General features: G+C 35.7%; 1 protein-coding gene across 5 annotated transcripts in view; it reads right to left on the bottom strand.

Annotated features, from left to right (window-relative positions):
* LOC105320711 (prolow-density lipoprotein receptor-related protein 1) overlaps positions 1 to 26866 on the bottom strand; it is a 72372-nt gene that overhangs the window by 22690 nt on the left and 22816 nt on the right. For all 5 annotated transcript variants that reach the window (XM_066076736.1, XM_066076738.1, XM_066076740.1 and 2 more), the window contains exons 16-54: positions 26699 to 26834; positions 26274 to 26381; positions 25778 to 25897; positions 25142 to 25273; positions 24695 to 24826; positions 24407 to 24532; positions 23564 to 23758; positions 22989 to 23193; positions 22610 to 22780; positions 21909 to 22056; positions 21420 to 21642; positions 21012 to 21248; positions 20493 to 20679; positions 19952 to 20052; positions 19432 to 19737; positions 18956 to 19078; positions 17410 to 17541; positions 16167 to 16304; positions 15703 to 15850; positions 15139 to 15408; positions 14645 to 14772; positions 14051 to 14173; positions 13456 to 13692; positions 12942 to 13134; positions 12348 to 12552; positions 11794 to 11986; positions 11344 to 11463; positions 8173 to 8304; positions 7629 to 7856; positions 7262 to 7408; positions 6201 to 6329; positions 4914 to 5033; positions 4257 to 4388; positions 3900 to 4019; positions 2838 to 3080; positions 2324 to 2488; positions 1434 to 1559; positions 1091 to 1293; positions 355 to 507 (exon numbers count right to left, since the gene is read on the bottom strand). In XM_066076736.1, coding sequence (XP_065932808.1) covers positions 355 to 507; positions 1091 to 1293; positions 1434 to 1559; positions 2324 to 2488; positions 2838 to 3080; positions 3900 to 4019; positions 4257 to 4388; positions 4914 to 5033; positions 6201 to 6329; positions 7262 to 7408; positions 7629 to 7856; positions 8173 to 8304; positions 11344 to 11463; positions 11794 to 11986; positions 12348 to 12552; positions 12942 to 13134; positions 13456 to 13692; positions 14051 to 14173; positions 14645 to 14772; positions 15139 to 15408; positions 15703 to 15850; positions 16167 to 16304; positions 17410 to 17541; positions 18956 to 19078; positions 19432 to 19737; positions 19952 to 20052; positions 20493 to 20679; positions 21012 to 21248; positions 21420 to 21642; positions 21909 to 22056; positions 22610 to 22780; positions 22989 to 23193; positions 23564 to 23758; positions 24407 to 24532; positions 24695 to 24826; positions 25142 to 25273; positions 25778 to 25897; positions 26274 to 26381; positions 26699 to 26834 — 6435 coding nt within the window. The remainder of the gene's footprint in view (positions 1 to 354; positions 508 to 1090; positions 1294 to 1433; positions 1560 to 2323; positions 2489 to 2837; positions 3081 to 3899; positions 4020 to 4256; positions 4389 to 4913; positions 5034 to 6200; positions 6330 to 7261; positions 7409 to 7628; positions 7857 to 8172; positions 8305 to 11343; positions 11464 to 11793; positions 11987 to 12347; positions 12553 to 12941; positions 13135 to 13455; positions 13693 to 14050; positions 14174 to 14644; positions 14773 to 15138; positions 15409 to 15702; positions 15851 to 16166; positions 16305 to 17409; positions 17542 to 18955; positions 19079 to 19431; positions 19738 to 19951; positions 20053 to 20492; positions 20680 to 21011; positions 21249 to 21419; positions 21643 to 21908; positions 22057 to 22609; positions 22781 to 22988; positions 23194 to 23563; positions 23759 to 24406; positions 24533 to 24694; positions 24827 to 25141; positions 25274 to 25777; positions 25898 to 26273; positions 26382 to 26698; positions 26835 to 26866) is intronic.

Genomic DNA, 26866 nt, shown 5'->3' with positions numbered 1-26866 from the left:
CTGTATGTTTGGGTGTGTTACCTGGAGTATAACAATAGTTCTCTCTATGTATTGGTGGGTTACCTGGAGCATTACAATAGTTCTCTGTATGTATGGGGTGGGTTACCTGGAGTATTACAATAGTTCTCTGTATGTATGATTGTGTTACCTGGAGTATTACAATAGCTCTCTGTATGTATCAGTGTGTTACCTGGAGTATTACAATAGTTCTCTGTATGTATGGGTGTGTTACCTGGAGTATAACAATAGTTCTCTCTATGTATTGGTGTGTTACCTGGAGTATTACAATAGTTTTCTGTATGTATCAGTGTGTTACCTGGAGAATTACAATAGTTCTCTGTATGGGAGTGTTACCTGGAGCTCATTACTGATGAGAACCTTCCTGTACCAGCCATTAAGCTTGGACACCTCTATGGTGTCCTTGGTCTTGTCACACCAGTAAATATTTCTGCCGATCCAATCCACAGCAATTCCATCTGGGTTTCTCAGTGTGGTGTTATGTATAACCTAGAAATTACATTCAATTAAGTGACCATAACAATTACTGTATACAGGATTATTTTTCATCCCCTTGTTATGTTTGCCCCTTCTTCATTTGTTAATGGTTTTCCCCCTCTCTTGAATTCCCCCATACAAAGTTGTATTTGAAGAGAAATAATGTAAGAAATTGTCCCAGTCTTATGTTTGCCCAGAGACTATGAGGGCAAAGTGGGCGAAAATAAAATGGGGGGGGGGGGGGCCAAATGTTTCCCTGTACGCAGTGTTTGTAATGCAAGTAGTACATATCAATGAATTTAAAAATAATCTTTAAATCAAAAATAAAAATTAATTTCATGAAGCTATTTCTGGTTTTTTTTTTAATTTCTCAGATGTACACTGTCAAGCATTTCTTTTCATCATGTTTGCTAAAATGGCTGTTTGGAAAGTTGACATAAATGTACATGTAAGAGATGCATAAAAATCATAACCTATCACGATTCACAGACCCCTTTAATACATATATGCATTACAGTGTTGGTACCATGCAGCTTATATTCTCCCTTCACTTGTTTGCCAGGAATATCAGAGGAGTGTAATGTGATGTACTTACGGACACTTTGTGATCAGTCAGATTGAGACGGCTGATTTTGCTCATTGAGTTCGTGATCTCTGACCAGTAAATCATCTCCTCTTGGTAGTCAAAATCAATGGCCACAGCATTGTTAAGGTCATTCAGCACCAGAGACTGGTGACCAAGGAAGCTGATGTTTCGCAAATAAAATCCATTGGCCAGAATCAAATAGGGCTTCACCGCTGAAATTCAACCATAATGAACCTTAATATACATGATAAAACATGAAAAGCCAAAAATAACGCTCTTTTGATAAAAAAATAAAATATGCAACCAAAATCACATGTTTGCTAGCGAGAAAATTAAAACTAGCACCACTTACAGCCGGTGACCTGGCAATTCTTCCCATCCACTAAGTGAAAGCCTTTAGCACACTCACAGCGGTAGCTTCCAATAGTGTTGATACAGAAGTGGGAGCAGGGATAAAGAGTCTTGCATTCATCCACATCTACAATCAATGCCCAAAAAATCTGCATAACTTCAAATTATTTTGCTGTGAAGATAAGAGATTATTGGTAACATTCAATATGGGACATCATTAATGCCTTTAAAACTGACATATTAGATGTACTGGTATTCTTTAAAATACATATTTCATGTTGATCTTAATTAGCAAAATAACCTGATGATAACCTCTCCAGGATGTGTGTGGCTCCTTTGTAGACAATATTTAATCAGTTTTTCAAGCATCTTTTAAATTTAAAAAATATTTTTCAAGCACATAAGGACAATACAATCCTGCACAAGTTGGATGACAAATGTTCAAATTCAAGGACTCTATACTTCTAATCTAGTGTATAATTCTAAGAACATAACTGTATTTATATTTGTAAATATTTTCCCGTATATGAATCTTCTAAGGAGCAAAAATTTTCATTGCTGTTTGCACTTTTAAGGGGTCGGGGGTCATATCAATGACATTACAATAATAATCCCCGAGATAATGGTTTCGACTGATGCTTTCTCATGTATATGTATATGGTTGTGTTCATAGTTTTAGGGCGTTGATTTCGCCATTTTTTGGGCGCGTGTTATACATAAGACCTGCCGTTTTTTCGCTATTTTTTTGTCAACTTTGGGGGTGCGCATTATACACGAGTGCGTATTATACACGAAATATTACGGTAATAAATAACAATGTTAAGAGGTTCATTGGGATATGAACTTGTTTGGTAACCTGAGCAAATCCTGTGACGCCTGTTATTGTCCTACCTGTACAGCTGTGTTTATCTGGAGCCAGTTCATAGCCTTCATTGCACACACATTCATAGCCAATCTTTTTCTCTGTGCAGTCATGTTGACATTCCTTGTAATATGTGCCGTTATTTTTAATGGCTTTTCCCTTATCTAATTCCATTAGTGTGCATTCATTAACATCTAAAAATGGGAAACAATGAACATAAAATGTAATGGATATTACAAGGCATCTAAGTCAACCTGGCTCAAAACAGTAGATCTGTACATGGTAGTATGGAATGTAAAAATTTTAATATTAACAATTTAAAAAGCCTGTGAAGATTAACAGGTATTACTTTTTGAATATGCTCTGTACAATCAAATTACTTAACAATAATGAGAATTTATGATCAAATTAACTAATGCTTCAATTTCTAATTTTCACCACAAATTCATATAACTGATTAATATGAAAACCCATTTATAAGACCCTATAAGTAGTTCAAAACAGCAATATTTGGGGCCTTTTTCTTTACAGAGCACTACTTACTACAGTTGGATGCCTCATCAGTATTGTCCCCGCAGTCATCATGGCCGTCACAGACCTGACTCTCGTTTATACAGCTTCCATTACCACACCTAAACTGGCAGTTGTTTGGTGGCTTTGAATCGCACTTCTCTGCATCTTCGTCGGAATGATCATAACAGTCGGGAAATCCATCGCACAACTTCGAGTTGTTGATGCAATTAAGATGGTGTGTACATTTGAATTCTCCTGGTCTACATCCCCTTGCTGTTTTAATACAGACAAAAAAACCCAGATCAGTGCATGATTATTAATACACTGTACAATGCATTCAAAATACAACTAATTTACATGTATTTCTCATTAGATTGTACATTCATAGCTAAATTCTCTTGGTTTACATCCCCTTAAGCTTGCTGTTATATTAATATGTACAGGCAAATCGGTACAATATGTTCAACATACTGTCCATGGATACAACAATGAAATCCAAGAAAATTGATATTCAATGAAGATTGATGAAGCTTTCTTATGGATTTTCTCTGCTGTTTAAAATTTCCACCTCCCTAAAGCAATCAAGAAGGTTAATAGCCTACATAAACTATCCCATTCATTACAAGTTGACAGTTACTACTATCCTGTACATTACAAGTTGACAGTTACTACTATTCTGTACATTACAAGTTGACAGTTATTACTATCCTGTACATTACAAGTTGACAGTTACTACTATTCTGTACATTACAAGTTGACAGTTATTACTATCCTGTACATTACAAGTTGACAGTTACTACTATCCTGTACATTACAAGTTGACAGTTACTACTATTCTGTACATTACAAGTTGACAGTTACTACTATCCTGTACATTACAAGTTGACAGTTATTACTATCCTGTACATTACAAGTTGACAGTTACTACTATCCTGTACATAACAAATTGACAGTAAATACTATCCAGAACATTTTAAGTTGACAGTGAATATTATCCAATAGATTACAAGTTGACAGTGAATACGATCCCATACATTAAAAGTTGACAGTGAATATTATCCAATAGATTACAAGTTGCCAGAGAATACTTACAGCAGTCTGGAGGTTCATCACTGTTATCTTTGCAGTCATTGTCCGAGTCGCAGTAGAAAATGCTCTTGATGCAGAGTCCATTCTGACACTGATACTCATCCTTATTGCATCCCAGTGACTCTGTTCAATTAGACAGAATGTTAAACACTTTTGCAACAAATAATTGAAGAAAAATATATTAAAGGAATGATCTAATCTTTATTTTTTTCATGCCAAAAAAGAATGTAGCAAGCAAGTTTTTAACCAATTTGACCAAATGCAGTTGAGCTTGAGAAACAAAACACATTAATTTTTGTTTATCATAATAATGTAGAGGAAGTTTATATCTTGTCTGGAGACTAATTAAGTCACACTTACGACATCCCTGGGCAACATCCTCGTCCTCGTTTTTGGGACAGTCGGCATCCCCATCACACAGCCACACCTTGGGGATACACCGGAAGTTGGAGGGACACATAAACTCGGTAGATTTACAGGTGCGATTGTGATCTAGACATAAAAAGAAGACCCTGGTTAATGGTCTGTAAAAGTACATTGCATGAACAATACTGCACATACATGTCCATTCATATTTCAGTGATACCTTACCTTCTGTTACTTTTTTTTTTATATTATCATTTTAATTCCAAGTTATCATACAAACAATAATTGATTTAACACAAAGTGGTATTAGATCAGATACTCAATGCCAAGAATTTAAAAAGCGATTTAGAACCTTCGTTGACCTGTTTGACTTTTTGGAGGCTAAGGGGTCAACAAAATACCCATCAGATCTACCTTAAATTCTTATACATATTTTTTTTTAAATTTTATACAATTAAACTTTATCCAACAAATGTAAATTCCATACCATTTAACTTTCAAAATTTGAATATTTTCCTACATGTATACCTTCAAACAGAGCTTTTCTTTGCAAGGAGATAACTATAGTCTAAATTAGAGCCATGACCACCAAGCCTCCTTTAATTGAGATCAACTCATACAACAATAATGCAATGTATAACCAGTCCTTACTGCAGGTATCCAGAGCCTCGTCAGTGCCATTTATACAGTCGTTATGGCCGTCACACTCCCAGGTCTGAGGAATACAGGTACCATCCAGACACATCGTCATACCGCCCTCACACTTCTCATCTATTCAAAAATAAAAACAATTCGCATTTAACGAGGCCGGGTCTAATTTTTTCTGCCCTAGATTTTTGAATGAAATTTTTTACATGAATTTCTACTGATATAATTATTATTTTAAGATAAAAAAAATAAGACATTTACCATACCGTTTGTTTAAGGGGTCATCTCAAAGTTTGTTAATTTTTAACATAGGACCCTATGGGATTTTGCTTGAAAAGTATCAATTTTGCACACTTTTTACATTTTTTTTAAACTTCTGCCCTAGGGATTTCTTTTTCTGTTCTACATATTAAAGTTATTGCTAAAAGGCATCAAATGGTCAAATAAAAAGAACCTTTCACCTCCTGGTTTGTTCCAGGGATCTTATCAAAGTTGTTTTTTTGTATACCCAATTTCCCAGTTTGTCAGATAATGGCTATTTTTTATTTGACAAAAACGAAAATGGTGATCTTTATAGTATTATTAAAACATTCAGACATATTTAAGTAATAAATAAATATATAACATCACATATTTAGGGTCATTAATAAAAAAAAACCATGGTTTCTGTCTTGAAATATATGAATTAAGCTATATTTAGGTAGGTTAAGAAAACGTGAGAGGGCTAGGCTTGCTGAACCCTCTTCGCGTTTTCGACCCGAGCCCAAATATAGCTTATACTTTGAGACATTTATGTTTATTCCACAATATAAAATCAATTTTACGCAGCAAACGAGCTATTTTCAGCAAATTTCGCTGAATATCTGCAGTTGACACTATCACGCCATGGCGTCAACAACGCAAAAAAATGACGTCACAATTGAAATGAAACGCTGCGCGAAAGCGTGCGTACTCGTTCTGTACTCGGCCTCGTTAAATAAATCCTTCTTTTACATTTCAATTATAAAAGGAAGATTAAAGGTGTCAAGCACTTTATCATGCAACCTAGTTTCGGTATATTCAATTCTGAACATTTCAAACTCGGAATACACATAAATTATCAAACACTCCATCAAACCCTTATTCGTCATTGTTTTTACAGTCACACATTTTCTCGTATCCACCCATGCACATGTACATGCTATATGGATAGAAATTTCCTTTACATCCAATAACATTTGGTTTGAACAAGTTTCACAACAATACTATGAAGGGGTGAGAGAGGCTGATGATTATAGAAACAATACATACCACAATTCAGTTCATCTGACTTGTCCAGGCAGTCATTGTCAAAGTCACACTTCCAGTCCATTGGGATACAGCTGTCTCCTTTCTTACACTTGAACATGCCCTCCTCCTCACAGTGATTGTTGCTGTGATCTGTTACCAAAAACTAACTTTAGAAAGTGCAGATCTTTGAACAACAAGATGTACTCAATAACAAAAAGCCTATAGGTCTTAATAGCCGTTAGATTGCCTTGTCAAGAGGGTCTCATTTTTGCATTTTCAGCTTCATTTTAGAGTCTAAACCCTACTTAGATTTTTGATGTTTAAAAAAAAAATTATTCATAAAGGGAGAGGGGGGGTTACATTTTCACTATGTGGGCATATTGGGCTTGCCCAAACATTCTGAACCCCTGGCCCAGAGTTATGAATTTAAAAAATTAGGTAGAGGGTTTCATGAATACATTCAGTTTATATCTCCCTGCTGTAGATGAAATGAAGATTGTTTTCTAAGATTGAAAACATTTTCACTATATGGCCATATTAACCCTGCCCCCAATCTCCATCACAGGGGCAAGGAATTTTACATTGCAATCAATTTGCACTTAATTTATCTCCCCCTGCTGTGGGTAGAAAAAAGAAGATGTTCTAAGATTAGATACAAACTTTTATTTTATGGCAATATTAGCCCAGCCCAAGTACCTGAACCAGGGACCATGAATTTCAAAATTTTGGTAGAGGGCTTTATGGACATCATAATCATGCATTTAGTGATTTTTTCAACATGTTTTGGAGTATAGAAGAAGATTTTTGATAATTTGGCCCTTTTCTGCTGATTTGGCCCTGCCAATGAGGCCCCAGGGGTGGTATGGTCACAAATTCACAATTTATATTTCTCTTATCCTAAAGATGCTTTAAGTCAAAAACAGTAATACCAGTAATTGGCCTTGTAATTTTCAATAAGAGGTACAAAATGTAAAATTGTTAATGGACAACGATGGACAAAGACCAATTGCAATAGGTCCCCTCAGTGACTCAGGTGACCTAAAAATGAAGATAATTTCATAAAATTAATAATTATAATTTACTTGTTGGATGACAGTCCTTTTCGTCAATATTATCTTCACAATCCGGCTTTCCGTCACAAATCCAGGACTGCATGATACAGGTAGATGTGGTATTACAGGACACCCAGTGATAAGCGTCATCTCTGTAGATCAGGGAACAATCCACATCTGTCAATTCACATACATTGGTTCAGTCAAACTTGTTGAGAAAGAATACAGATATAGCAAAGTTTTATGGGATTTCCAGCAAAATTCTGAACAAATCCTCATAATATCAAAATAACAAACTCTGAGATAACATTGCCTATGTACTGAAACAGAGTAATATCTAATTAAAAGAAGTGTAATTCCAACACTTTGGCTACTTATGAAAATCAAAATAACTCACTGCATCCCACTTCATCTGAATGGTCATCACAATCACTCTCCTGATCACAGTGGTGCTGCTTGTTGATACACTGGTTGTTACGACACTGGAACTCCGAGTCCTTGTCACAGGGACAGTCTCGCTCGTCTGAGCCATCCAAACAGTCTCTCTGCCTGTCGCAGTGCTTTCCCCATGGAATACACTGATAATTGGCACAGGTGAAGAATTGGGTTCCACAATGTGTATGGTCTGAAAAGTTGCAGGTAGGCACATTATAACATGTTAATGATATCGGCGATAGTTTATTGTGCAACCAAAATTTACTGTTATTTCAGGAGGCCAAGAGCTCAACAAATTACCCATCAGATCTACCTTTAAACATAAATTTTAGCCATAAACTATATCATTTACTAAGTTAATCAAAATATTTCAGGTTTAAAATTTGAATATTTTTCTTAATCTTTATACAAAGCTCTCCTGAAAAGGAGATCATAGTTCAAAAACGGGCAAAACAATCCAGCCCTATTAAAATGAACTTGTTGATGCTTTAAAATTTTCTACTTACTGCAAACTTTTTCAAGTTCATCACTTTTATCTTCACAGTCATGGATTTTGTTACAAGTCTGTACCATTGGAATACATTTTGAGCCATCATGACAAAGGAATTCCAAGTTAGAGCAATTGCGAACGGTTTCACCTTAAAAAAAAAAACACACAGTCCACAAAATCTTTGAAACAGCCACCATCTAACGTCAAAGAAAAATTGTCATTGGGCCAAGGGATATACTATTTTATTCAGATGAATTACATGTAAATGTACTTTCTATCTAAAATGACATGTACTGTGGAATCATTAGAATTTGCGGTGGCTCAATTTTCGTGATATTCACAGGTAACCCTCCCATACAAATTTATATCCTTGACGAAAACAACTTCTGAAAGAGTGACCAGGTAGTTTTTTTGCTGAAACTAAAAACTGGTGTATCCCAAAATTACATCCCCACAAGTAAGCAAAAAACCAACAATCCAAAAAAGTGTCCCCCTCCCCCAAACGAATTTAAATGATTCCACAGTACGTGATTTTTACCAAAATCAAGATCTAAAGGTGCTTAAATAACGGTAACCATGTAGTGTCAAAGCAGAAGTCAAAACATAGGTAATCACAGATTACAAAGCTCACCGAGACGAGGCATCACCCCTATGACACCACCTTTATCATATTATATGAAAATCATACTTTGTGATCTTGGATATTCATGGATTCTGTTTTGACACAAAATCATATATCATCTGTTAAAAAAATGTTTGATAATCATATGTTCATATATAATAATATAAAATTAAATATTGCATCCTATCATACTTACAATATATATCATATAATAAAATGAAATACTGTAATAAACAAAGATGATATTGTAAATATGAAATGACATTGTATTGTGTTAAACCTTATTGTATTTGATCACATAATACAACATTATTATATATAATACAATATTGTATTATATGATACAATATCATATTACATAATACATCATAACATTGAAACATATGATATTATATTGTATAATACAATATGATATATTATATTGTATAATATTTGATACATAATATGATATTGTATCATATGATACTGTATAATTTGATATAACATTGTATCATATCAAATGATACAATATAATGTGATAAAGTAAAATATTATATAATACAATATTATACATACATATTGTATCATATAATACAATAATATATCATATAAACCAATATCATATTATACAATATCATATGATACGATAATATATATTGTTTTCCCTCGGACTGAAATGTAACACTTTCATTGGTTTAAACATAGCACGTGATTGCCTCATATATCTCTATATTTGTTCGGTGAGAAATAATATGAGGCAATATGGCCGTCATCGACCGACGCTTCCCTTACTCATTTCGACATTTCATAGTATTTAATACATAAACCGCATGCCGTAAGTTCTTAAAGTATTTGGAGTAGTTGCCCTTTGAAATTCTTTAAAATTAGAGTAGTTGCCCTTAGAATATTGACGTCACATTGTTTTGTCTGGAGCAGAACAAAATGGCAGTGTCAAAATTTGCTCAAATCTCTGCAGAGAAAGGGAGAAAACATTTAAAATTGAATAACAACAAAACATTGCAAGTAAACATGGGTGAAGCAAAGGTTTTAAAAGAGTATTTGAAAGGTGAGATTGAAAATTTTGAAGAGTTTAAATGAGTTAAATTGGACGAAATGTTAAGCATCTTGAACCTTGCCTTGCGTAGATCATTGCTATTTGTGAACAAATATGTCGCTTCATAGTCCTCGGGAAAAACAAAACACTTATTAGGTTAGTTACTGACTCACTACGGAAATATATTGGGTTGATCAATCTCATAGATGGCCCGGCTTCGCCTCGCCATCTATGAGATTGATCAACCCAATATATTTCCGTAGTGAGTCAGTAACTAACCTAATAAGTAATAATATTACAATATCATATAATACAGTTTTGCGTGATATAATTGTAAATTACAGACCAATATCATACCATCCATTCAAGTTTGGTGAAGTTAGGACCTGTAATAACTAAGATATATTTTTTAGCATCCTTGATAATGGAGATCAAGCTCTGCATCTGAAGCATCCTCTGTGATTCATTCATATTACAGTTTAGTCAACTATGCAAGTTTGAAATAGTACTATCATCTATTAAATATGTGACCTGTTCCAAAAAACTTAACCTCCTCCAGCATCTGAAACCTATGGCTCAGACTCAGCATTCAGGCATGTCAGGTGCATCAGTATCATAAGACGCACCATCCATGGAAGTCTGGTGAAGTTAGGAAAGCAATGACTAAGATATAATCATCAGAGGGCACCTGTTTCAAAAACTTTAACCAGCTCTAAAAACCTTAACCTCCTCCAGCATCCGAAACCTATGGCTCAGATTCAGCATTCAAGCCTGTCTGGTGCATCAGTATCATAAGACGCACCATCCATAGAAGTCTGGTGAAGTTAGGACCAGTAGTAACTAAGATATCATCATCAGAGGGCACCTGCAACAAAAACTTTAACCAGCTCTAAAAACCTTAACCTCCTTCTGCATCTGTAACCTATAGCTCAGATTCAGCACCAAAGCCTGCCTGGTGCATCAGTATCATAAGACACACCATCCATGCAAGTTTGGTGAAGTACGGACCAGCAGTAACTTAGATATTGCTATCAAAGGGCACCTGCAACAAAAACTTTAACCTGCTCGAAAAACCTTAACTTCCTCCAGCATCTGAAACCTATAGCTCAGATTCAGCACTCAAGCCTGTCTGGTGCATCAGTATCATAAGACACACCATCCATGCAAGTTTGGTGAAGTACAGCCCTGCAGTAACTTAGATATTGCTATCAAAGGGCACTTGCAACAAAAACTTTAACCTGGTCCAACAACCTTAACCTCCTCCAGCATCTGAAATTTAGGACTCAGATTCAGCATCCTAGTCTTTCAAGTCCATAAGTAGGTTCAGATGCATCATCCATGCAAGTTTGGTGAAGATAGGACAAGTAATAGCTTAGATACAGGACATGCAACAAAAACTTTAACCAGGTCCGGACGCCGACGCCGAGGGTATAGCATAAGCTCCCCCTGACTTCGTCTCGGTGAGCTAAAAATCTCTGAAATGATGCTGATGATAGGTACATTTAGAGAGAATGAAAAACAATGCTACATACTTGCACACCGTACACCATCAGGCAGCAAGACAAAGGAGTCGTTACATTTACACACAGCCTGCTTATTGACGACGAGACATTGCTGAGTACATCCAGCATTCAGGCAAGGATTCTGTGTACCTTTTTCAAAAATAAAACACAAATTATCATCATCATCAATGCTCAAAGGTACATGTGCTTTCATGGTATACACTGTCAGTAAACTTTCACACTGACTTTATTTTGCATTTCAACAGTAACAAATTCCCTGGGGCAGCTATTTATTATGACCAAGCATAGTATGTTGATAATATCAAACAATTAAAAGGAACTGTAAATGCCTGGTTTGCAGAAAGGCTTTCACAATTCTTGCAAAATTTTCTTGCACACAAATAGAAGTTAGTTCACAGAAAATAGTCAATTAAATGTCAAGAGTATTTGAGATTTTTCAACTCTGAGAGAAATAATTACAATCATTGGCATCCTCAGCAAAGACAGCGATTCCCATTGGCTGTCTGTTGAGGTTCTGCTCCAGGTATGTGTAGTCGCTGCTGTCGTACTTGTTGACTCGGACCACGGCATGCAGCAGCCAGTCCGTCCAATACAGGTAGTCCTCGTACAGCGCCAGTCCAAAGGGATGCTGGGGGATGGAGGTCATCACCACCTGACGGAACAAGATCATGTGTCAATTTGTGTAGAACAACATGGACAGGCTGAACAATGAGTCCTCATCATACAGTCAAAAATCAAATTTTTAAAGTAATCTGTAGATTGCATATTCAGAATTATTAACTCCATTTTAATTTCAGCATCATAAGCACGAGTGTTGAAATTGCTACAACTGAATATCCCCTAAAAAAATTTCATATTACAAGTTATTTTTTTCTTAATTTGAATCATATACTGCAATAAAATTACTTTTTGACAAAATATTTTGATATAAATATGATACACATATTATACAATCCTAGCTGTGAATAATCACAGAATCTCATTTTGTTCAAATTCAAATCAAGGAGACTTACCGCTCTATGATTTCCGTCAAAATCACATCTTTCAATCCTATCCAGACGAGCATCTATCCAGTACAGGAACTGTTCCTTGTGATCTATGGCCAGTCCATTAGGGGTACTGATGTCAGTCTTCACTATGAACTGAGCGCTGAAACCGCTTAAATAGGCTCGCTGTATCCCTGGCTGGCTACTGTGCCAGTTGGACCAAAACATGCGCCTGAAAAAGAACAATATCTTGCAATGCTATTGTTCAATAGAGAAATGAAAGTATGTACATGTACATGTAAATGAAGGACTTTAAAGGACAGAAGAAAACAAACAACCAGGTGAAATCATCAGAATTCATTGTAATCAAACTTTCATGGATTTCATGGGTATCCCTTATCAAAGAATTTACATCCTTAATGAATAATGAAATGCCTTTTTTCTTCAGTAAACATGCAAAAAATCAACCGAACCTTTAAAATATTAAAAATCTATGAAAATTGGCCCTCCAGAAACTTAATGATTCCACATTGTTTTATGATACAGAAAACTGCCTCATCTGATTTATGTATATGTACATCTGTCAAATTTACAAGCAGAATGGTATTAGCTATTGCTTACTGAGTGCAGCTGTCCACAACAATGGCTCTAGGGTGGTCACTGGTAGACAGCTGAACAAGCTTCTGGGGTTTCCCTGCTGCCTCCCCGGTGCTGGCATTGACCTTTATTCGATTGATGGACGAGTTGGAGTAGCTGGTCCAATATAGTGTGCTGTTTAGCGAGTCAAAGGCTAGACCCTCCACTGAACCAATGGCTGAAATGATACAAAGCAAGGATTACAGGTTAACGGAACACATACACAACATTAAGGTCTTTTGATGCTCAATTTGATAACAAGATGCAAGTTACATGGAACAAATTGGTCGTGTTTGAGAATCAGTCCTATGGTGAAACTAAAAAAACATTGAACCACAGAGATAATGTTTGAAAAGGAATAGCCCATTAAAGAATGTCATTTGATACTGCTTTTTATAAGATGCAATTGACATGGGAATAGACACTGTCATGTTTGAAGTGAATAATAAAACGTACTAGTTTTAAGGTGAAACAGGGAAAAACTTTGATTAAAACTTACATGGCACGACTGTGGTGATGTTGGAGAAGGATGATCCATTGATCCACACCGACTGGATGTTGGATTGCTGAATGTCACTGAAGAACACCCTCTGTTGTTTGTAGTCGGCAGCTATGGCGATCACGTTGCGGATCTGGGTCTTGCTCTGGATTTCCTCCGCCGGTTTGTTCCTGTTTCCCGTCATGTGTAAGCTCTGAATGGCCGTCACTTTGGAGAACAGCAGGTAGCTGTCATGATCTGTATCAACATATAATCCAAAAAGTTTCATTTAGAAGAAATTTACTAAGGTTCAAAACTCACAACAAAGACAAGTTGAAATATACCAAAACAATGATGGCATAGTTGGTTCCTTCTATATGTATGATTAAACTTTCAATGATTTGCGATTGGTGATAATTGTGAATATCTTTCATCATTATTATAAATTTTTTAAATGTTACCTCAATACAAACTTTACCATGACTAGAACAAGTACACACCTATACAGTGCAAGTACCTACCTATACAATGCAAGTACATACCTATACAATTCAAGTACACACCTATACAGTACATATACAGTGCAAGTACCTACCTATACAGTGCAAGTACATACCTATACAGTTCTTGTTGTCTGTGTCCAGTTTTCCATAGGTACAGGCACATGTTACTTTGTTCTGACTGTTAAACAAGCAGATCTCTGCACAGCCACCATTTAAGTGAGTACACGAGTTGTTTCCTGAAAAGGAAATAAACCAATCTTTATTTTCATCTACATTCTGCAAAACCATCTATATTCATGGGGCCAATAAAAAAGACTGATTCAATATTCATAGACACATTTATTTGTGACTAAGAATACTGTGTACCCTTAACAAAATATTGTGATTCCTTAAAACACAATACCGGTACATGGGCATGTTCATGCATCATCGATGTAATACATGGACATGAGCATGTTCATGTATCATCAATGTTCATGTACTATTACAATTGATAGTTGGACCTCAGTCATACACTTGTACATTACAACAATAATCCAGACAATTTCTAACAGTAATGGATTTTTATAAAGACGAAAAAAGCAGATGATATGGTTGGGAGCAAAGTCAAGTGGATTAATGAGACTCCATCGCATTGCTCAGTCTTGATCCTATGGATCATGTGATGATCAATAATCAAACAATGGCATGTTCCGTGTGGTACATACCTGTTTGAACCTCTCTGTCAAACACTTTGATGCTGATCAGGTTCTTGGGAAGCTTGGACTGAATCACTGTAGGTGTACCTCCTTCCTTTGACATACTCAAAATGCTGGCTTCTGAACTTGACAGAGGTCTGAAGATGCAAAACAGGATCATCAGATTAATTAACATCTAAGAAAGACTAATTTGAGAAAGATGGAATTATTTATCATATGAAAAACAAAAAAAATGACTATTACCTATTTTGCTAAGACTTAATAATGTTAGTGGTATAGGGATATAGAGCATTTCATGCTAGACCCTATTAAGAGAAACGGGGTCATCTTAATATTTAAAATCATTTTCATTTTTTTAAACCTTAGCAGGAGAAAAAATCTATAAGTTTTGTTGAAACAGGATATAACCCGATACAAAAATGAAATATCATACATGTTTTGTATGGAGTGCAAGACAATGGTACATGTACATTCACACTTTATCTGTATTGAGGTATACTCACACATCGATCCAGTACATCTTGGTCTTGAACACAGTGAGTGAGTAGCAGTCGGCTGCGGTGGACACAGTCTTCAGGTCCTTGGTCTCTATGTTGAGGCGGCGGATACTGCGGCTCTCCCTCTCACACCAGTACAGCATCTTCCTGTTGGTGTGGTCCAGGGACAGTCCGGACACGTTGGAAGTGGTCAGTTTCAGCAGGACTTTCCGGTCTGTTCCATCCAAGGAGGCCTGCTCTATTTTCATACTGCCACTGTCCACCCATATCATGGTGCTAAAATACATAATTATTCAAATCTCATTCTACTCTGCTTCAAAATACATGTACATGTTTATGTCTAATTAAAGGAAATCATTAACAGCCATTGTTACAGATATTTTACAGTATTAAATATATGGGAGACCACTACTTCTTTCGGTCATATCATCCAACACCTCAATCAATGAAATATTTTTCCATTCAAATATTCATATATCACTTTCATTTAAATGATAAGACTCCAGTTCTATGGGGCCTCATTTAGTGAGAACAGCTGTTAAAAGTAGAATTGATAGGACTACCACTTACCCTTCTTTGGGACTGAGGACAATATTCTGTGGGTTCAGCAAATCTCTGTGAATTACCACGTATCTTTTTCGCTCTTTTTCCGACTCCTTTTTCTCAAGCTGAATCAACTCAATTACTTTTCTTTGTGCATCAGTCCAATACAAATGACCTTGAATAAAACAAACAGATTAAAGTGGATTTTGATTTACATATTGATTTATGAAGATAATACAATGTAGTCTCTGGTTAAGTACATACTAGCATATAAACTGCACCCCCTTTCTAAAGTTGGGTGAAAAATCATAGAAACCATGAAAACCCATAAAGAATTTAATTTCTGCGACAGTGTCTCAGGAATCAATAAACACTTTCTGAAAATGGAGATAAACATTGGTTCCTCAGTGTAATATCATCTGCTTTCTCAACTTTTGAACAAGTTTCGATGATAAACACTCACAAGATTTTTGCTCTGTGAAATCTGTTACCTGCTATCCAGTCCACAGCAATGTCAGTGATTCTGCCTTGTTCATCAGACAGGATCACTTCATGCCCTGTCAGGTCCCTCTTTATTCGCACTATTCTGTAGTTAGGTGTCGTCTCCACCCAGTATATATAGTCTTGTGCTGTGTAGTAAATAATGATACATGTACCAATTTTAATCAGACATAATACATATCTTTTCAACAACTTGTCAGAAATTTGTCAATTACCAGGTAAATGTGTCTGTTAAATGTTGTCAACCAAAGGGTGAATGTTTTCTTTTGATTTTTAAGTTTTTTGTTAAAGCTGCTTGGTCCGATTTTTTGTTATTACGGTATCAAATATTTTTTCAATACAAGCCATTTGTCTTAGAAAGTTATGGACTTTCTCCTATTTACACCAGCAGAATCAGTCTCCTTTCAAAGTTACAAATATTCAAAGTAAATAAAAATAATTTCTTTTTGGGCAAACAAAAAAACAAACCAAAATGCATCATGGGATGTTTAGAAAAGGGAACCGTTTGGTTTCGTCCCCCAAATGATTGGAGATATACAACCCACATGCTATGCATCGATTATAAACAAAGCAAACCTTAGAATTATTAGCAAACAAAACGTACACAGGTTTATTTGTAATTTCCCTGAACATTATGACCTTTATTTATAGCGATGTCAAAGTCGAAATACAACCATACCCGTCGTGATGTCAGGGTGAATTTTAGCATGAGGCGAAATAACCCGATACCCTTTTATGTGGTTTGTTTCGTTAAAAAATTTTGTACATAATTTTTTCATTGAAATTTGGCTTAATTGCAATGTCTATTACTATACATATACTTAGCATAACTATCGTTTAAAAACTTGCACAAAATTTGATATAAAATCGGACCAAGCAGCTTTAACTTGTTGCTATTTTTGCAAAACCGGGAAAAGAAAATACCACCAACCATTTGTTTGAATTCATTTGGTACTTTTTACAGTTGCTTTATACCTAAACATGCATCAATCAAGTGCCTCAATCTAATTAAAATTAGACTTGTAATTCCGCTCATCTACGATACGCTATACATGCTGTTCTCATTGGCCGTTGTATTTTCACAAAGGGTCACTCTGAGATGACCCCGTACGGGATGTTGTTAGATCTTGTATAGCGTATCGTAGAGGAGCGGAATTACAAGTCTAATTTTAATCAGATTGTCAAATGCCTTTATGGTAAATAAGTAAGCAGTGAACTCCTTTCATCCCTCACCTGCATGGAAGTCAATGACGGTGGCCTTCTGGATCTGTGAGATGAAGGGCAGAGCCTGTGTGCTGTTGTTAGGATTATAAGTGATTCCCCGGATCTCCGAGTCAGCCGAGTATATCAAAAGAGAATTAATTCCTGTACAGAGAGAGAGAGAGAGAAATAAAATGTCTATGAAAGCACGCCATATCACAAGATAAAAATAATTTGTATGACCAGACAAGTAAAATTGTTCCAACTTTTCTTCAATAATACAAGAGTATTCAAGGAAAACTTTGATGAAAGAAATATCATGCTTGTTATTTCACAGTGCATCTACACATATTGCTTATGAATGTATAGTTTATGCCCAAAAACAAAGAGGTATTGAATAGTTTGGGAATGATTTTACACAATTCATTAATAGAATGTAACTACATGTATGTTTGAAAGGTCTGTTTGGAGTAAAGTACACTCATCTGACATGGTAATCAAACTTGTACTGTAGATTCCTTTTTTCAAACATTAGTATCATGTTCAGTGGATTTTGCTGTTTTGTATCAAATCGCCAAAATTTTAAATCACAAGCATTTTATTTACTATGTTATTTTATCAAATAACAGAATAATGAAAGCGAGATTTCTCAATTCACAAGGGACACTTTTTGTGATTTTTGTGAATAATAATTCCTATTGTTTAAATATTAGGAATTTACTTTGATGATCAAATATCCAAAATTACTATTTTGAGGGTAATTGTCATTTGCTCCAATCAGAATTCAAAGAATCAAGTTTTCATGATTCCATTTCTAAATGCAATCATGAAAAAAAGGTCAATTTTATTATGATCAACAACTGACATAATTGTTCCAAAATAAACCCCCTAACCCCAAACCTACAAATACCTCTTGTTTATTTGGACTTTAAACAACTCAAAAGCTAGAATTAGTTTCTATACCAATTTCAAGATGGCTTTCAATATAAATGCATTGTCATTGTCAAGGATTTCATTCAAAGTTTTATTTCATCATTCAAGACATGTACAGCATTCAACAAAAACAAACTCAATACTGGGCCGAGTTTATGTTCAATGAAATGTTGATATGAATTAGAATCAAATGCATACACTTAGATTGGAATACGGAGCGGGCACTGCCCAAAGACCACGAACATGCTATTATTAACTGACATGGAGCGACAATTCTATACATGTACAGCATGTAAAAATGCCATTAAATAAGGTAAAATAACGGATAAGCAACAACTTCAAATATTACATACGCCGAAAATCTGAAAACAAAAATCAAAATGAAGATTATCACTGAAAAAATTCTTAATATATCGAAATAAAATTTTAAACATATATCAACCATTTAATCAATATGAAAATCAAAAAAAAAATTTTTTCCTTCTTAATTTTTTTTTTTGTGCAGAAAAAAACACTTATAAAATCAAACATTGGAAAAGTAAAAAAAAAATCTTTAGAGAGCACACAAAAGAGTTCCTATCCAAGAAAAAAGAACATAAAACCACAAAATAACATTTCTTTGATCGTAAGTTTACGGAGTACTCACCTGCACAGTAGGTCTCGTTTTTACGCTCATATCCTGCAGTGCAGACACAGACACGCTGATTTTGTCCTGTTGGCAGACAGAGCTGAGAGCATTGGCCATTCTTGGTTTTGCATGCATTGGTATCTGTATTTCAAACAAGATCAAAGCAATTAAAACAAGAGTATTCATGATCATTGATGTGTACTGGGGTATTACAAAAATGAACATTTCTTGATAATGTATAGCCTTGTAGAATTAAGGTAAAAGTTAGTGTGAATATTTTGCTTCTGCTGTTGAAAATGGGAATCCATATAATAAAAGCTAGATCATTTTCCATAATATATATTTATGCAAATTACTCCTAGCAATAATATAACTGTGACATTGTCAGTTCACCATCCTATGAATTTCAACATTTATTGACTTTTTTCTACATATTCTATGTAAATTACCTGCATTCATAAATTTTTTGAAGTTTGGAGTATGCCACAACTTACCGTTAACTCTTTGTGATTTGTCATAGACAGCCATGGCTATGACATCAACAGTTTTATCCCGTAACACCGAGTGGCTGTAAGTCCCATCCTGCTGAAGACTAAGCTTTGCAATTTTTTGGTCATGAGCAACAAAGATGTCTTTAGCTCCATTTACCGCAAATGCCATAGGAAACTGAATCTGAGATTGGTTATTAGTACCACTGTAGATGTCTGTACAATTCTGGGTTGAAATTTCACAAGCGATTATTGAATTATTTCCTTCCGAGAGAAAATATATCCGGCTATCTGCCTCATTATACTTTAAATCTGAAATCATAAAATCATTACAACATTATAAAACAGATTCAATAAGTATGATTTAAAAATCATATCACAAATATTGCTATCCCATCCACAGGTAGAACTTTTGAATTTTTCCATTTAAAAAGATGGCTGCAGGTCATTCTGAAATAATCTCAATAAATGTACATGTATATGCATAAATTCATGCATCAATTTCTGTACAACCATAAATACTAACTTGTTGGTCTGTTAGCATCCGATCTAATAACTTGTACTCCAGAGCCATCCATTTTTGCACTATAAATGACATCTTCATTGGAAACAGAGAAAAAAAGCCTCCTGCAGTTTAAAAAAATGTAAACTTTTCAAACAAAGTAACAAAACAACATTATTAAATAAATATAGTAGCTGGTAATTTAAGAAAACTATGTAATCAACTTGTCTATACTTTATTTTATACTAAAGGCACTGTCAATTGTTGGAAGCCTATTTTATAATTCCAGAACAGAACTTTCTACCACAGCATGTAAGTTGAGGTTCATCACACAATACAACAAAACCTACGTACTGTTAGACAACTTTAGATTCCTCATTTTACAAAAAATTTACATCATAGTTACGTATTGATTATTGATGAATGTACCTGGTACCACAGTACTAGTATGGATCACTCTGCACCCCCCCCCCCCTTACAGGTTGCCGTCACCTAAATATAATATTTACACTTAAAACACTAGTATATATCACTCGGACTATGTGTACTGTCTGCCCTCACTCACCCGGTCACTGGACTGACGGTGATAGATTGAACCCGGGTCTCGTTCCTGACGTACAGCTCCTTCCTGTAAGCCCCGTCCAGATTGGCCACAGTGATGGAGCCCCGCCGCGTCTTCTCGTTGTACGTGGAGAAGTACATGTTTTTGGAGATCCAGTCCACCGCGAAGGCATGCAGACTCAGTGCTCTCCCTGCAAACAATAATCAATGGCTGTTATAATCCTAATGCTGTGTGTTGTGTCCTTAGACATGACACTTCATCTGCATTGCCCTATATGCCTCATGGTGTGGAGGAGGATTTTGAAATAATCAGTACAACTTTGTTTTCCAAGTTCTTGCAACAAGCTGTATCAGAGGCCTGTTCAGCAGAGCTGGCACTCTTGAGTGCTCACCAAAATATTTAACTTCAATAAGTCCTCCAGTTTTTATTTATCCAAAGAGCAGAGTTGTTAATTTTTATATTTTAACAAAAGGACGATAAAATATATCACATTCTCTTATTTAAATGAATGAAATTACTCACCTGCGTCAATGACAGTTTTGACCTCTAATCCCGATAATGGAGACCTGTTGATGACTTTCAGGTCTTGGTCAGCCCAGAAGAGATAGCCCTCCTTCTCGTCACTGATGTCGTAGTCCACAGCTACAGGCTTACTCACATACGGGGTGGTCAGAGTGGGAATCACACTGAAATTGGCATTCTCCAGATCCACTCCGCGGATCTCAATCCGTCGAACAAACACCAAGAAACTCTGATCCGCTGAAACAGTCAATTAACATTTATAAATCAACCAATATTAAAAATTCACAAGTTTTCCATGAACAAGTATTTTTTTCAATGCCTTTCACGCACACAGACAAATAAATAGAAATTTACAAACTACATTATGCATGCAGGAGAAAACAAGTTTTGACACAGTGAATTGCCTACGTTTGCAGGTTTTTCCATCAGCAGCCAGTTCCATTAGATGGGGACACACACAGCCCACTGTGTTGTTGTAACTGATCAGACACAAGTGTGAACAGTTCCCGTTATTAACAGCACAAGGGTTACGCCATGGCAGCTGTCTCTTTGGGTGATAAACTTGGATGTCAAATGGCTGAGTATTGGTTCTTTTGATGACTGTTACATTTGAACCATCAAACTTGTTTGCCTACAACATCAAAATAAATATAGGTGAAGTACTGTACAAGTATGCCCTTGAACTGACAAGGATAAAACATATACCCCTGGTACCAGTAATGCTATTCTTGTACAATGAATACCTAATTAATACATGTATTTGCTTATTAAATTAAGTTAATGTTTTAAAGTCAATTCTAGAATATGCTGTGCCATTTTGTATTCTGAATTCTGAACTCCTCTAAAATGACTTCTCACTCTTAAGTTAAATATCTAAACCATTCTTTGAATTCTCACCGAGACAATAGCATTGATTCCCCAGTCTGTCCAGTATACATAGCTGCCAAACATGGTCAGAGCAAATGGGTGTCTGATGTTCTCCTTGTCCAGGAGAACCAGGCGATGGTCCTGCCCCTCGTAGGTTATAGTGTGCAGCGAGTCCGACCTAAAAGCATGAAATTCCATTAGGAGAAGGTCTGCTTGATACTGTCTTCCTGACCAATATTCAACTCTGTATTTTTTTAACCTCAGGAGAGCATTTAAGATCATAGTTGATACGTAGAGCTACATAGCAGCTACGCTGTTGAACAGGCATGCTAACTTAGCCACTACGTAGATATATGTAGATTAAATTTTTAATGCTACCGTAAGCATTATATCAAGATGACTAATTTAGTTACCACTTTGTAACAAACATGAAATTTATCTTATTTAGTGATATTTTGGTCATCCTATAAATTATTTTGAATTTAAACATACATATTTCTGCTTGATATTAACAAATCACGTCGATGTAATAAGTCTTTTAGTTGAATATTACCAACTTCAAATCAGAGACCTATTGGCTAATCTAGTAGTCCATTCAATAGACCTATATATTTACAACCTAGCCGCTAGGATAGCTACTATGATCTTGAACACAACCCTTTTACCAACTTGACCAATAATATAACTACTGTATTACCAAAGCTCTATTATCATAAGTGAAGCATACACACCTTGCATCAATCCAGTAAAGTCTTTCAAAGTCGTAGTCCACAGTAAGTCCATTAGGCCAGCCACCTTCCACAATACCTCTGATGTGAAATATGATGTGTCTGTTCTCCCCAGCCATGGAGCAGGTCTCAATGCGAGGATTTTTTGTATCCCAGTCTGTCCAAAACAGAGACCTGAAAGAAAACAGTCCTCAAAACTTAAAAACATTCACCAAATATAGATTCCAATCACTTAAGAACATGTTCATGTAAACGGAAGCAAACTAAATAGTTAGAGCCAAAAATAAATTGTTTGAATGTATTATTGTAGAAAAATTAGAATTAAGTAAACATTACAATAAAACAATGTACATTAAAAATGATAGACCACCGATGAACTTACCCATATCTAGGGTCCAGCACAATGGCCCTGGGACTGACCATGTTTCCCGCAATGAGAGTGGTGCGGTTCTGGCCGTTGATCCCTGCTACCTCTATCTGGTACAGTTTACTCTCCACCCAGTAGATCTTCTCCCCGATCCAGTCAACAGCCAAACCCTCAGTGGTGGCCAATCCAATGTCCACTATAGGCTCAATGTCAGTCAGAGCTGTCACAACAAGGACAAGGGAAATCAGTCAAAGAAATATTGGCAATTACAATACATGTACAAAGACATGCAAGTGGGTTGATATTGACATTTTGTGTACATGTACATGCAGCTGACAGTATTGTAAATCATTGAGATTATCACTGCCATGGATGTAATTTCATTATGTTCTTGGTTTTAGATTTTTACAGTGAAATTCAAAGAGCAATGCATTCTGAAGAATATTCTGTGTAAAACTTAACTATAATCTGCTACCAGGTGTAAAGTTTCTTTCTTGTATTTTTCAAAAAGATCCCATTTAAATCATAGACAGAATTGAATACAACCATAAAACAAAAGCAACACAATTTCACTGGGAAGAGGAACATACCATTTCCTTGGAGTTTTCCTCGGAAGATTTTGTCATCTGCCACATCTGTCCAGAAGATGAAGCTTTTATTGTAATAGAAATCTAGGGCCACTGTGTTGTGTAGTCCCGATACCAGGGCGGCATAATTGTGATTGGACAGGTCCACACTGCGCATTTCATGGCGGTTAGAGAAGATCAAATACTCTGGTTCAGGGTCTACAAGGACAAAAGGAAACACTTTCATGTTCATGCAACATAAAGTGAAACAAAAAGGCCAATGTCAAGTCAAACCTTGTGAGTATATATGTAATGCATGTTAAACTTTACTGACTTGAAATATAAGCTATATTTGGTCGAGGGTAAGAAAACTTGACAGAGGGCAAGGCTTGCCGAGCTTTCTTCACGATCTTGAAAAGATCCCAAATTCCGCTTATATTTCAAGACAGTTATCATGTATTTTGTTTATCCTGCAACATAATATCACATTTTGCGCCTTAAAAGAGCTTTCTTTCACAAATTTTGCTGCATATCGATCTGCAGTTGAAACCCGTAAACGAAGCAAGAAAGATGACGTCACAATGCATCTGAACGTTAGTTAAATGCACCAGGCTATATTGGGTCATTGATCGAATATAGCCATGGTTTATTGGGTTACCTTTATTCCTTCAATAAAAGGGGTAGTTGCAGGATAAAAGTTTTAAACTAGATGTTTAAAACTTTTTTTCGACATGTGTCTATTCCAATTAGGCGTTCCTACCAACATTATAATAATCATGTAAAATTAATTTTAAATAGAATACAGTTGAAATACCAGTATTGACAAGTGTGAAATATAACAATGTGTTCAGCACTGACAACACTTACCGAGTGGTCTGCAGGTAAATCCATCTGGCTCCAAGTGAAACCCCTCGTGGCATCCACATTTATGACCTTGAGGCAGCTTCTCACACGTCTGTTGGCAAATTCCCCATGATTGACAAATATTTGTTGCTGTAAACAGAAAGAAAAGTAAACCGAGTGTCCAATTATCTTCTTTTGGAAATACAGCAACATGGAAATATTTGTTAATAATATGTGTGCTAAATACGAAATCTCCACTGCTTAAAGGCTTTACTTGATGACTTTTTCGAATTTGTTCAGAACATTTCTTACGTTGACAAGTTCTGTTGTCCCTGCTGAGATCTCTGCTCTCATTGCACAGACAGATGTAGAGTTGCTTCACGAGTCCAGGAGGGGCGGGGCGACAGACGTCAGAACAGCTGTGGTTCCTACAGCTCACATTAACTGTAGAGGACAAACATTTATAGATACGTGTACACAAAACTACAAGTACAGACAAACCTTGTTATCTCTAATTCAATGGGATTGACAGAAAAATTAATATTACCTTACATTCAAGAAATATAATGAAATGCAAGAAATAGCGTTTGGGTATTTCCATTCTTAAATCTACAAATGGTATTTTTTTGAGAATTGTGGAAGATTCAGATGAAAAACTTCTATATCATAAATGTTGCAGTAAAAACATTCAGACTCGAAGCATAGTATTCTGTCAACAACTGATCTTTAATTAGATTTTGGATATACAAGAAGCATTACCTGGATTACATCCATTTTCATCGCTTTTATCAGAGCAGTCGTCGTTGCCATCACACATCTTATCAGGGCTGATACATCTGACATCATCATGGGGACCACAGGTAATATTGGGGAAGTTACAGGTAGAATAGGCTGAAAACAGAATATCACAGATGTTTTCAAAATGTAAGCCACAATGTAAACACTGAACAAATTTTAACACATATGTATTCACATCTTTGCTAGGCAGTGGGTTTTTAATTCTTGTGTGTTGGTCGAAAACTATTAAACTGAATTGTATCTGTTGTTTTTTTTCATATCTGGTTTTTTTTTTCCCCCCTCTTCTTCTGCAGGATTGTATCACTTTAAGCCCGCATTTTAATCATATAGAAATTCTAAATTCTGAATAAAATGTAATCTTGTTAAGTCCTCTAAATTACAAACTGTAATAAATTTTGCCATTCTTCATGACGCTATTACCAAATACAAATAGACCTTAAAATCAAAGGCTTATGTTCTAGACATGCATGTAGTACATGATATGAAGTTGAGTCTGCATGAATCCTGACAGTATGTGGAGTACTATAAAAACACTCTATTGCTTGGTACCATAAAAAACAAAGTGACTAAGATGAACAATGGTACATGTATACTCACTGCAGTTGGCCTCGTCTGTTCCGTCTTTGCAGTCGTGTTCTTTATCACACCTCCAGCTTTTTAAGATACAGGAATCCCCATCACACTGGAACTCATCAGAAGTACAGTTTCTCGCAGGCTCTATATAAATACACATACAATATACCATAAGGGGACAGTGTTACTCAAAAATAAAAAAAAAATCGGAAATTATCTAGCACCTCAAAATCATTAGGGATGGGGGGGATTTTTTTTAAAAGTACTAATTAAAAAAAATCTTCAAAAGTACTGCAAACTGACATATGAATTATGCTGTGTGTATATTATGTAGCAAATAAATAAAACAAATGGTGTCTGCATATAAGCTGACAATTAATCAATTATTTGACAAACAATTACCTGTATATGGCTCAAGGGATTGAATGATGAAGTACATGTAAATACATTTTTGATTAACAATTTACATAGACGTCTGCCTCTAAAAATACATGTATATACAAAAAGCTTGTGAACTCACGGCAGCCATATTCGTCACTGCCATCCTCACAGTCCTGCTCCAAGTCACACTTCCACCTCAGGGGGATACACTCCCCAGACTCGCTACACTTGAACCCTCCTTTACAGTCTGAAATGGGGGGGAAAATATAAATCATCTAATTTGCTGATTGATAATTTGCAATGTAATTATGAATTATCATTGTGTAACATTAAATGTCTCATGTTTGATGTGATTTCGAGGTTGGACCTTTACCTGGAGTCAATTCAAATTACTTAAAGGGAAATTATTCATAATTAGGATGGTCATTTTTCAATGATTATCAATGAAAATTGACTAGTTTGTGTGGGAGGCTTACTTTCATGGCAAGATGATTTTTTTGAAGATATCATTAATCAGTCTCGAAAGCTTTAAAGGCCATAAGTATGACGTGTAAGTATAAATACCTTCACAGTTCCGTTCATCGGTCCCGTCCAGACAGTCTGGCTTGCCGTCACAGATGGTGCTGTTCAGGAGACACTTGCTGTTGCTGTCACACTTGTAATGAGTCTTCATGTCACTGCAATACACCTCACATCCATCCTGTGATGTAAGACAAAGCATTAATTAAGCAT

The sequence above is a fragment of the Magallana gigas genome, chromosome 2, assembly GCF_963853765.1.
Source record: "Magallana gigas chromosome 2, xbMagGiga1.1, whole genome shotgun sequence".
Taxonomy (NCBI): domain Eukaryota; kingdom Metazoa; phylum Mollusca; class Bivalvia; order Ostreida; family Ostreidae; genus Magallana; species Magallana gigas.
Note: the sequence above shows the minus strand (reverse complement) of the source record. Positions and strands in the feature narration are given on the sequence as shown.